The 12162-nt window shown below is 36.8% G+C and overlaps 1 protein-coding gene across 2 annotated transcripts; it reads left to right on the forward strand.

Moving 5' to 3' along the window:
• The first annotated feature begins 6532 nt into the window (after positions 1 to 6532).
• LOC132130089 (homeobox protein orthopedia B-like) lies at positions 6533 to 10007 on the forward strand. Of its 2 annotated transcripts, none has more exons than XM_059541746.1 (3): positions 6533 to 6666; positions 7022 to 7419; positions 8729 to 10007. In XM_059541746.1, the coding sequence occupies exons 1-3, from the start codon at positions 6630 to 6632 to the stop codon at positions 9236 to 9238; spliced, it is 945 nt and encodes a 314-aa protein (XP_059397729.1). In that variant the 5' UTR covers positions 6533 to 6629; the 3' UTR covers positions 9239 to 10007. The 2 variants fall into 2 exon arrangements, with proteins under 2 accessions (XP_059397729.1, XP_059397720.1); XM_059541737.1 differs by having other exon boundaries at positions 6542 to 6705.
• The last annotated feature ends 2155 nt before the right edge of the window (positions 10008 to 12162 follow it).

Consider the following 12162-nt stretch of genomic DNA (forward strand, 5'->3'; position numbering starts at 1 on the left):
ACAGGCACAATATGAGACCCTGTATTGCAATTATTTCGACTCTGGTTTTGACGGTAAAGATGAATTGCCAGTTCATCCTATCATTGTTTTAGTGGCCGCTTAATGCCAGTTGAAATAATTATAAAACATTATGACTTTAGTATGCTAGTAACAATAATGGCACGAATAGTAGTAGATTTATCACAACAATTCATAGCAGGAAATTTCTCTTGAGGCCTAATTACACATTAATCATGATCTGTCCCATTAAGTTTTATATATATATATATATATATATATATATATATATATATATATATATATATTCTTGAGAATGCACCACAATGCATCTACTGTATTTCATTAAATAATGCACAACCGTTTTAGGACTACTATTACTGATGGTAATCTGATTTTGATTTAAGTATTTTGGTTTAGGCCTATCTTTAGGCATTGGCCGCTCATTTGGACAGAGTAAGTCTACAACTCGCCACCAAAACATTAGGATCTTAACGCTCGAGGTGCTCTAAATAAGATGTCCAATGTAGTTTATAGCATGTGATAATATCCTTCAGGGGCTTACTAAATCATTTCATGATCTGTTGCCTGTTGGCCTCATTCGACAGAAAAGGGCGAGTGGCTGTGGTGCTCCGAAAGTATAAAAGAGATGAAGGTAAGGATATTAAGTGACTCTATAGAACATCCAGGTCACAACAGAATGATTGATGGCGGGACAATGTGAGAGCTCGTGGACAGAGGACCCTTGGAGAGGCAGAAAAAGCCATCTCCAGCCTGGCGTGCTCGCATGGTTTATTTGTATGAGTAATCAGTTGAGCTCCCTACTCTGTCAGTCCTGTTTACTCACTGATTCTCTCAACAAGACAATCACTGACACGGTATAGATGGGGATAGTCTAGCAGAGAAACTGGTAGCTTGAAAGAGCTTATGGTTCCGCTGGAGTCTCCAGACCCAAGGTGCACAATATTACACAATGCGATATTTATAATACTTGACGTTTATTTGAATTGTGAGATTGAATGTGATTTGCTTACTGTACTAAGTGTGTGTGTGTGTGTGTGTGTGTGTGTGTGTGTGTGTGTGTGTGTGTGTGTGTGTGTGTGTGTTAACTAAACTGGCTGCAGGTGTCACAATGGTTCATTTCCACCAGTTGATGCCCTACTGTTCTTGCCGTAACCGCAGTAACATTCTCTCCCCATTCCGAACGTCACTAATTGCTCTTCCACAGTCAAACACACATGCGCACTAATGGTGTAATTGATATTCAGAGACAGCGCTCTCTGCGAGGACACCGGGATTGCATTTAGATGTGTGCTCTTGGTCTTTTTCGCACATATTGGTTGCCCGAAGAGCCACACTGGGTTTGAGTTAAAAAATGCTCACGGGAGAGCTGTCATTTAAGCATCATGTCAAGTGTAACCACCTCTCTGCATTTATGCGGCCCATAGCCTACTTTATGTTGCTTTGTTATTAGCATGTATCAAGCAGACTCACTGAGGCCTGAGAGGAGTTCAACTTGGTTTTCCACTGTGGTAGTTACACATAACTCTTTTTAACTATTACTTAACTGTATACCTGCATGCTGTCTTATATTTATTTTTCCATATAGCCTAAACCCACTTTGACTTGGTCATAATCTCGCCATGCACCCCCGGTTGTTCCGTGCACTATAAGCCACTCATCCAGTTTTCTCTAATCACGACAATTACTTCTGAATTATCTTCGGACCCTGACAGACGTTCCTTGTAACTCTCTTTTATTTTCAAACGGCCCCTAATCAGCGACTCTCATTACAACCGCTGATTAAACTGCAAATTATCCAGCAGCGCCAACCATTCGCGCCTTTCACCGGCTCGTTCAATATCAATTACACCGAGCAGCGTGTCTGCAGCGGCCTCAGGGAGCCTCCAAATGCTTGATGGTGGCACTTATTAGTTTGGAAAACAAGGAAAATACTAATAATCAGGGGTCATGAGAAAAAATGAGGACACCTCTTTGCGCACATATAGCCTACTGTTGCCTTCGAAATTTAGTGCTAAACTTACCTGGATGAGTGTCTTTTATTTCATGTCAAGTCACCCACTTCCAAAACAAGCGTTCTTATTAGTCGTTTTTCCCCCATAGCATTTTAAAGATGAAAATGGCCTATACATACCAAGTTCTGTTTTTATGCACAACGAGCGCTGCGCCCAGCGCGCGCTGACTGTGTGGTCCAAATTCATTTATACTAGACCATCAGGTAAAATAACGTCTTGCTTGACAATTACTTGGCAAATCATATCTGTATGTCTCAGTGCAGCTATATAGATAGAAATTAATATATTCTTATTGAAGAACAAATGGGGTGAGAGGGTGGTATGGCGAAATCGAACTAAGCGCATTTCGAGGAATTACAAGTGGTGTAGTTATCCGTGATGTGCGCAGATGCAATATCGATTTTATTACAAATTGAAAATGGGCCCTAGATGACCTTTGCTACAGGTTGGTGCAAGATGTGCCACAGGCCATAACCTAGGCTATGCCTATTGGTTTGATAAAACACAATATCTACTTTGGAGAGATTATGTACAGCTTTCAATATATATATATATATATATATATATATATACACACACACACACACATGGTAAAGGTTTGATTAAAGAAAAGTAGGCTTTATTTATTTATTTATTTTTATTTATTTATTTTTACGTTTAATATCGGGATGAATCTGCGTTTATTGGATGGATTTATTTAATATTACTTTAAATTTAATAAATTACCAGAATTAAGCAAAATAATTGGTTGTGTGAAACTGATTTGGCCTACATCATATTCATATGGCATTTATGCCAACAAAAAGAAGCAGGTTTGAGAAGTGACAAATCCTTTTATCATGTTTCACACAAGAGCCTCGGTATAAAAAATAAAAGCTCCCACTGGGGCAACTCTGTCTTCAAATTCGATTTTCTGCATTTCTTAAAGCTGCAGTGTAAAGCAGATGAAAAACTCATTTGGTGAGTTCAGTTTCCTATATGCTAACAATGACGACTGAAAGTATTTGTAACTGACGCAAAGTTTAACAAAGTAGCTATGTCAGGCTTTCTGAGCAAAGAACATAAAGAAGATCTGCCCCATAATGCACCTGACTAATGGCAGTTTGCCCACGCGCACTGATGATTTCATGAAACATTTATTTTGTCCTGTCATTCCGAAAAGTTAGCAAGCAAATCTGGAAAGAACTAGTGCGGAATCATTATCAATAGTTATATCTACAAACTCTATTAGAAAAATCAGCCAGCAATTTATTCAACAGATGAATCTCGTTTGTGCGTAATTGATACATAATCAAAATTCAACCCTGTATCAATGCAACCCGCATACATTTCTGTTACAATCAAAGAAAAGTAGACCATTTACCACCTGACTTGGTCCGAATTAGGGCTAAATTGACGATCAATTAATCTTGGAGGCGCTAGAGTTGTATTTTGTGGACAAGCGGCAAAGAAGTGGCAAATAAATGGAGTGGAGACAGGAGATTAGTGGAATGAGCAGAAAGGAGCTGAACCGCCTCGGTCTGTAGATAATGGGCTCGCAGCTAGGGCGCAAACTGCCGGATTTGTATCATCAGTATAGGAGTCAAATAGTAGCCTTTAAGATTTATCATATACAGGTTATTCATTTTATTTATTTTTTTACTTTCAGGCGCAATTTTGTAGTTCGAATGGGATGGAATCCCAAGCTTCTGGCATATTGATAAAATGAGTAGCCTACCTGCAATGCATTTTTAAATTAACATGGGTAAAGCTATTGGCGAATAGAATAAACGAAGAAAATATTTTATTTACTTATTTATTTATTTATTTATTTGCTGCACAGTATACTAAAACAAAAGTTTTAATTTCCACACAACGCAATCAAGTATCTGAGAGTCCTCACAAATTCACTTGCACTTTTCTACAATTTCGTCAGTAACATCAAACATTATAAAAATCACTGTTTTGAGCGAGATATTATTCATAGCCTAATATAGATGTACTTGTATAATACAAGTACGTAGCTATATTAGGCTATGAATAATATAGGCTATGAAACAAAACCCGACGTGAACGAGTGTCTTGCTTTATGAAAACTCGTTCACGTCGGGTTTTGTTTGGAAGGGGCGTGGTGGTTTGGCTCATTTAGGCATTAGGCTACTGTTTCACTCTCGTCTTGCAGTGTACAAGGTCAATGAAACGAATTATTTTCAGTATTAATTTGCTGATACATTAAATTGCATTAGCAGAGTGATAATGCTGTAATTTAATAATTAGCCTACTAGCACATGTTCTCAATTTGAGCAAACTCTGAGGGACCGCTGACCCAAGTCCTCCCTTCTGGAAAGCCACTAAGGCCTTTTTTAAATTAATAGCAGTATCTTCGATATTAGTTTAACATCCTATTCCTTTGCCTTTCAGAAAAGAAACCGAGTTCAGTTCACTGCTTATATAAAACAAAAATGACAAAATATAAGTTTCATTTATATTTATTAAAAAAATAATAGCTTATTATTTATATAGCTGTTCCATGTTTTGCGTTAGAGTAAAATTGGCTACACTTCTTGCGTAAGCCTAGGCTATAAGGCCCAGAGCTGAATTACGCACCTGTAAGATAGGACTAAACCTTGCATTAAGACTTCGAGAACAAAATTTTAGTGCAAACGTGGACATCGAAGTAAACACATTTTCATGTTTAGATGATTGTCGTGCTTACCCCCAAAAGTCTCATTACGGACCGTAATGGAGGCCAGTCACTCCGTGACTCACCAAAGCTCCATTTCATTACGGTAATCGCCGTCCAATGCTGATTATTTTATTTAGGGCCATAATTGTATTCTCCCCAGATAACTCACGTTGAAATCGGGTCCACATGGAGGGCACCGTGTCTAATCGAAGTATGAGATGCGACAGGGGTCGCGTCTGCTTGATTGGAGGAGCCGTTGTGTTACTTTCCAATTCACTTATTTCACGGTAGGCCTATATGGTGAACCCTTTGGACCTATTATCCAACCTATGTCAAAGCGCAATGCCATTTACACAAAATAAATAAGAACTCATAGATGGAATCTGTAAGTATCAGCAGAAATTGTACTGGGAAATAATAAAAGAACACCAAGAAGCAGCCATTCGACATCAAGTTATATGAAAACGTCAACATTTATAGCAATAATAATAATAATGATACGGACATTATTCAATCTCTAATTACAGTCAATTGTAAATGGCAACCCCTCACTCTCGCTCTCTCTCACTATATATATATATATATATATATATATAGCCTATTAGAAAATATATCATCCACCGCCTTGATTATGTAGATTATTTATTTATTATTTGCAGCTAGGTTCAAGATACATTTCAGGAAAATATGTCCTATGCGATGTTCCCCAAAGCTGTTGTAGGCTATAAGTGACATAGCTTCTCATTGCCGATTAAAAGCTCATGACGGGATTTGAACGGTCTTTAGTGATGATATTCAAGATTCCCATCCTTTGTGTTTCTTAATTAGGCTACTCTCGGTAAGGCTTGCCGGTGCACATGCATGCCACAATACGAAGGGAACACTGATTGATTGCACAAAAATACGCTGAAAACTTGACAGTCTGCGAATGTGCTTTCACTGAATGGATTAAATTAAGCAATGTATGTCAGCGAGTTTGAATTAAATAAATCAAATTACTTGCGTCAGCGCTGATGAAACATCGATACAACTGAGGCATCAGTGCGCATACCCCGTTTCACCTCGAGCCTTTACCGAAATAGAATTAGAATTCTTCAAACATGATTTGCAACGCCTTCTTGCATTATATCTAAACACTTAAATTACCACGCATTATTCAGATTTCACTGTAATAACTGATATGAAAGCTCATAAATTTTTGCACTAATTACTTCAAATGCTTAATGGACTTGAAAATGACTAGTTGGAAATGTACCTTGGATGTATTGTTAGCTGCCTCAAAGAATTCATCGTTTTTGATAGATGGATTCCATTCAAATTAAGCTGTAACTCACATGAAGGTAATAAAACAACCAGCTCACAGAACCCATTGCAACAACCCTAATTCTCGTCAAGCAAATATGACCAGCGACCTCGAATGTTGGGCTACAACCAAATAGTGACTTTACAAAAAGTGCCTCTTATTCCATGTATTTAGATATTGCATCCCAAGTCGGTCAAGTAATATAAAGACTAAACTTTCGCACCTAGACTTTGTGAAGCCTATTTTTATCAGAATTTGTTTTTTATTATTTATTATTCACTGGTTATTTTCCATGATTATGAAATCATTTAAAATGTATAGCTAATAAGAGGGCGATGCATTAAATTTGAAATGAACGAGAGCAACTGCAGATGAAGCCGGTTTGTGGATTTTAGTGGTTGGTTGTCTGACATATTCAACCCTCAATTCTGATTGGCTCGTTTTTGTGGAAGCTGACGGGCTCATCCAACTATTAAGCGCCTCCCAATCTCTCTAAAGAACAGTATAATACATGGAATCGCCTTTTTCAACGCACTGACAACTTTCCTTCATTTGAGCCCTGTGCGCTTTTTAAAAGGGTTAAAGTTGTAGAGTAGTTTGGGAAGCAGTTGCACTCCAGCAGTGCGCAATGCTCTCTCATGCCGACCTCTTGGATACTCGCCTCGGTGAGTTATCGCCACCAAACTCCGGTCTTCAGCTCCACTGTAAGCTAAAGTATTTTTCAATCTTCAAACTGGTGAAATAATGTGATGACAAAATTGATGTCTCAATCTGTACTCATTTTAATTGCAATGTTTTTTAACTGTCAGATAAATTAATTAAACATAAATTTTCCTCCATCAACTTGGACTGCGATACTGAATAATGCGATAATGTTTATAATTGTTTGTGCAACAAATGTCAGTAAGTTTATATATATATATATATATATATATATATATATATATATATATGATGTCAATATCAACATGTTCCTGCCATTTGGAGAGAATACTAAATTGTTGACTCGTGCGTCTACAGGGATGAAGGATGCTGCAGCCGAGCTTCTCGGACACCGAGAGGCTTTGAAGTGCAGACTAGGGGGGACTGACTCTGGACATCCCGGCGATCTTAATTCTGCTGCAGAGACTGTAGAAGGGACCACTCTGCTCCCCGGGGAAGATATAAGCAATGGTGGATCCAATCCTAATGGAATGCTGCAGGTCAACGCCAAAGACCAAGAGAAGCAGCAACAGCAAATCTCGAATAATCAGTCGGGTGGCCAACAAAACCAACAGAAACAGAAACGCCACAGGACTCGCTTTACTCCAGCGCAGCTGAACGAACTGGAAAGGAGCTTTGCTAAAACCCACTACCCTGATATCTTCATGAGAGAGGAACTTGCATTAAGGATTGGTTTAACGGAATCACGGGTTCAGGTGAGACTGAGTGGACCTGCTCATCTTTGACATCGTAACGGAGCTTTCCAGCTGGTGATTAGCCTAACACAGATTAAAAAAATGAACGGAGGCAAACGGAACAAAAATGATCAAATGAAAATGAAGTTTTTTTTTCCTCTCTAAATATCCGTAACAATTTATTGCATAAATTGCACAGTAAGCTGTTATTCAATATTCTCTTAAAACGGTGTCAAGCCTAAAATATAGCTAAATATCAACGCAGTCGTCGCGCTAAAATGTAAAAACATTTGCGGTATTGAATGTGCAAAAATACAACATAATAAATAGCATTTAAAAAAATGAAATAATGCTTTCAAAAAAAAATGACGACAACAAAAACTAGTAACATAGGCAAGCTGTGCATATTTTTGCTTCAAGGAAAGATGTCATTAGCGTGAACAGAATTTATACCCTATTAGACAATATTTTATAAAACGTGCTTTAACCTATAGGTCTAACTGAATAAGAATTGTGTCGTTATAAGTAGCCTAATATACAAATATGTAAATTAGTTTAAAAAAATTAATAGTTAAGCTTCAATAACCGGAAATGACAATAATAATTCGTATGAGCTAAGTGCAAAATCGTAAGAGCAAAATGTTTAAAATATAGATCTCACGATAAGGAGTAGCCTAATATTTATGTTTGCTGCCTCTGAGCTTATTTTCGCCATGAATTCATGACCATGGTTCCATGATGAATTATTGAGGCCATCAAACTATTTGTCTCCTAGAAGGTGCCATCATGAATTTATCACCGGCTGTCTCCAAAACGTTATAGAAATTGTTTTGTCTATTTTTCTCTTGAAATTACCCTCCCGCATGTTATGGCATGCTAGTTGTCCGTAAGGACAGTAGCCAAATTTTTTACATTTTACACAGCGTCAAAAAAAAAAAAAAAAAAAAAAAAAGCAGATGATTCATAGGGTGCATGTTTATAAACCTAAGCATACAAGCAAAGCCTATATTTACAGTGGCTCAGTTCTGCATTTAAAAAATCTTTTTTTTTTACCGACAAACGCTTTTGCAAAGAAAAAAGTGCGTTAAACTATTACATTTTATGTTTTTATTTATTATATTTTATTATTGTATTTGTATTTATATAACTTTTTCTAATACTGATGCCTATTTTTTTTTATTAATCTTACATTTATAATAAATTATAGGCATTTTAGTATAGCAAAATATTTCTGAAAGAAAGTTGTAAAAGTAGCCGACATAACTATAATTAATACCCACCAATGAAATGCTTGCTTTTCTAAGTGTTGGTTTTTGTTTTTTAATTTCAGGTATGGTTCCAGAATCGACGTGCAAAATGGAAGAAGCGCAAGAAGACAACCAACGTTTTCCGGGCGCCCGGTACTTTGCTGCCAACACACGGTTTGCCTCACTTTCCGTCTGCGGCCGCGATGGGCGACAGTCTTTGCTCTTTTCATGCCAACGACACGCGCTGGGCCGCGGCCGGGATGCATGGAGTCTCACAGCTGCAGATACCGCCTGCGCTGGGCCGACAGCAGGCGATGGCACAGTCCCTGTCCCAGTGCAGTCTCGGAGCCGGCCCCCCACCAAACTCCATGGGCCTTTCCAGCAGCTTATCGTCAAATGGTTCCGGTCTTCAGTCGCATCTGTATCAACCCACATTTCCAGGAATGGTGCCCGCTTCCCTCTCGGGTCCCACGAATGTGAGCGGCTCACCTCAGCTGTGTAGCTCCCCGGACAGTGACATGTGGAGAGGGACTAGTATCGCTTCCCTGCGTCGTAAAGCACTTGAGCACACCGTTTCGATGAGTTTCACCTAATCTGAGCATCCAAGATGTCTTTTCTGTCACTGCAAACCCCAAGTATTCCTGAAAAACAGTCACGGAGCACTCAGGATATGAGGTTATAACTGTGAAATTACAAATTGGCAGCCTTACTGGATGATGGAATCCCAACAAAGCCCAGACAATGCTTAGACACAGCAGAATTAGACAGTAGTGATAGTTTTAATGCTTGAAATGTATTTAATTTATTCATGTGTTGGATTCGGTCATATTTATTTTTTTTACATTTTTCTTACATAGCTATTGATTTTTATGATGGCGATTTATTTATTTATTTATGAGTATTTATTTGACTCTTAGTTCACATATGAAGAAAACAACTTCAAACATATTTGTTTCGCTGGTCAGTGATATTATTTTTAAAAACTACATTTAAAAGCACACGTTAATAAGGACCACATGTGCATGTACAGATTGTTTTAAGGCACTTACTACACTACACTGGAGTGATTTTTCAGGTAACGAACTGAACAGCTTGGATTAAGAGCCAATTTCCAAATAATCAGATTCAGATGCATGTAATATTTCAACCGAGATCATCAGGAAGTTGTTTACATAAAGCAAAATGAACTTGAGTGTTTGTGTAGATAAGAAAAAAAATGTTATCTGCTGGTATGTTTGTGATATGTTTTAACTTATTGTCTGTGCTTATTACTGGAATATGGCTTTTGTAAATGTTTATCTTACCAAATTCAACAGATTTGGGAAGGTTTATGTAAGTGGGTGAATAAAATAATTTTAAGAATTTCAGTAATGTGATCTTTATGCAAGAAAAAATAGAGGGTACTGTACAGTATGTTGCCAGAGGATTCAAGAGTGACAAGTCAATATGCATTTTTAAAGATGAATGAGAAAGAAACAAAAAGTATAGGTCAAAATGAAAAATTGTCCACATATTTTAGGGTTATTGATAACAGATATGCTGTATTTCAAACTAATGTTTGTCTGAAGTGAATATATAAATTAGCAGACACTTTTTTTTCTAAAGCAACATTCTGGAAGGAGATTCTAAATAGAGACGCCTAACAATGTTTCAGCACATGAATCACTTGTCCAGATTTAAATCTATAGGAATTTGTCTAATGATTGTATAACAAGTATTTACTCCCAACATTAAGTAAACTGACAAAATTATCATAAAATGCACACACACACACACATATTTATATATATATGAATGGCCTGGCGCAAATCCTGATTCTTGTTTTTTGTTTTGTTCTTTTCTCAATCAAGGATACAATCATGGTCTTTTGGATATTCAACACAACATATCTTTCCAAAGATACATTCTGATGTATTCTCACAACACTGAAAAGTGTGTGCAATATGTTTCAAAATATTTTAAAATAATGTAATGGTTTGAATTGACGCAGATGCTTAATTAAGATAAAAAATGATTACAAAGATAAAACGCAAGAACATACAGAACAACGTGACTGAAAAAGGGATTCAGGAAAGGAAAACCTCTTAATGGGATAGTTCACATAAAAATTTAAACTCATGGTATTTCAAACATATTTGACTTTCTTCTCAGGAACAAAAAGAAAATATGTTGATAAAAGTTGCAGTGTTTTTTTCTTTTCTTTTCTTTTCTCAATACAATGTAATCAAAATGTAATCTTTTTTTTATCTTCACCTGAAGAAAGTTATGAGACATGATGACATGGAAATGAGCAAATGATGACTTATTATATAATAATAATAAATATTATTAGGATAAATATTATTATGGACCAGTTTAAAATTTTTAATTAGAAACATTTTACAGATCTTGGAAAAATATAAATACTATTATTGGATATCTACCTGGATCATTAGTCACTGGACAGATATAACATATTAATATAGATGCATAAAATGTAAAATTATTGAAAAAACTGAGAAACATCGGATACATTACTCATGATCCTATACCACTTTGCTGTACTACTGTAACAGTAAAACACCAATATAATTATAGCTATGTTTATCTCACAACACACTTGACAGAGATTGCTTATGATATTGCACAGTAGCATTAAACCCATAGGGATATAAGCTTACCTGCTTATAGTGTCTTCGAGACAAATATCTAAATCAAGATTGTAACCAATTAGTGTGCCATGTTTTTTTCCTGATCTCTGTGCGGTTTGTGACTGTTACCACTGAGGAGGTGGAACAGCCCACAAACATCTTGATCTTTTCTCCGATACAATGGCCAGACCGTCTCCCATTTAGCAAAGATTCCTTTGAACTGTGAGAAGAACCATCAACTGTCACTTCACCAAATGCCTATATCAGTTTACAAAAGATCCAGACAGACCTGGACAAACATAACCAGATATCAAATAATTAGTGTAATGCCTGTAGTAGATACAAATCTATCCACTATTACACTCTTTTTCACACTACTATTTTAAAAACATATGATATACAATGCAAAACATGAGAAACATAAAAAATCTTGGTAAAAAGCAAAATCCTAGATTACTTTTCTCAGAGTGTCACCCTGCATTGGTGTGAGACTAATTGTCACTGTAAATTGGCATATAAGATTTCATGAAACAATGGAAAATGTAGAATCTCCACGAGCCTGATCCCCTGATCATTCAACAGTCTCCATGTAGACATCCATCATCATCAGTTTTAGCATCTGCTCTGAGAGACCCTCTGTCTCTCTGGTCCCCATGTGAATGCATGCTCTGTTCACTGGTGTATTTCATCACCTTAAGCAAAACACACAAGTGTCTCATGATTAAAACAGAATATAATGACAGTTAGGAGATTCTTTAAATGGAATGAATGAGATTTTGTCAAAAGTGTTCATTGAAAAATCTACTTTCAGTTAATAGTTTTCCCTTAGGGCCACTGAAGACATTCTTTCTTATTCTTCATTTTTTATAGCATGGTCCCATGGATAT

The sequence above is a fragment of the Carassius carassius genome, chromosome 4, assembly GCF_963082965.1.
Source record: "Carassius carassius chromosome 4, fCarCar2.1, whole genome shotgun sequence".
In the NCBI taxonomy this organism is placed as follows: domain Eukaryota; kingdom Metazoa; phylum Chordata; class Actinopteri; order Cypriniformes; family Cyprinidae; genus Carassius; species Carassius carassius.

Coding starts and splice junctions, on each gene's coding strand:
- LOC132130089 (XM_059541737.1), top strand. CDS start 6,630: ATGCTCTCTCATGCCGACCTCTTGGATACTCGCCTCGGTGAGTTATCG. Junction 6,706..7,021: donor CTCCGGTCTTCAGCTCCACT/GTAAGCTAAAGT, acceptor GTGCGTCTACAG/GGATGAAGGATGCTGCAGCC. Junction 7,420..8,728: donor TAACGGAATCACGGGTTCAG/GTGAGACTGAGT, acceptor TTTTAATTTCAG/GTATGGTTCCAGAATCGACG.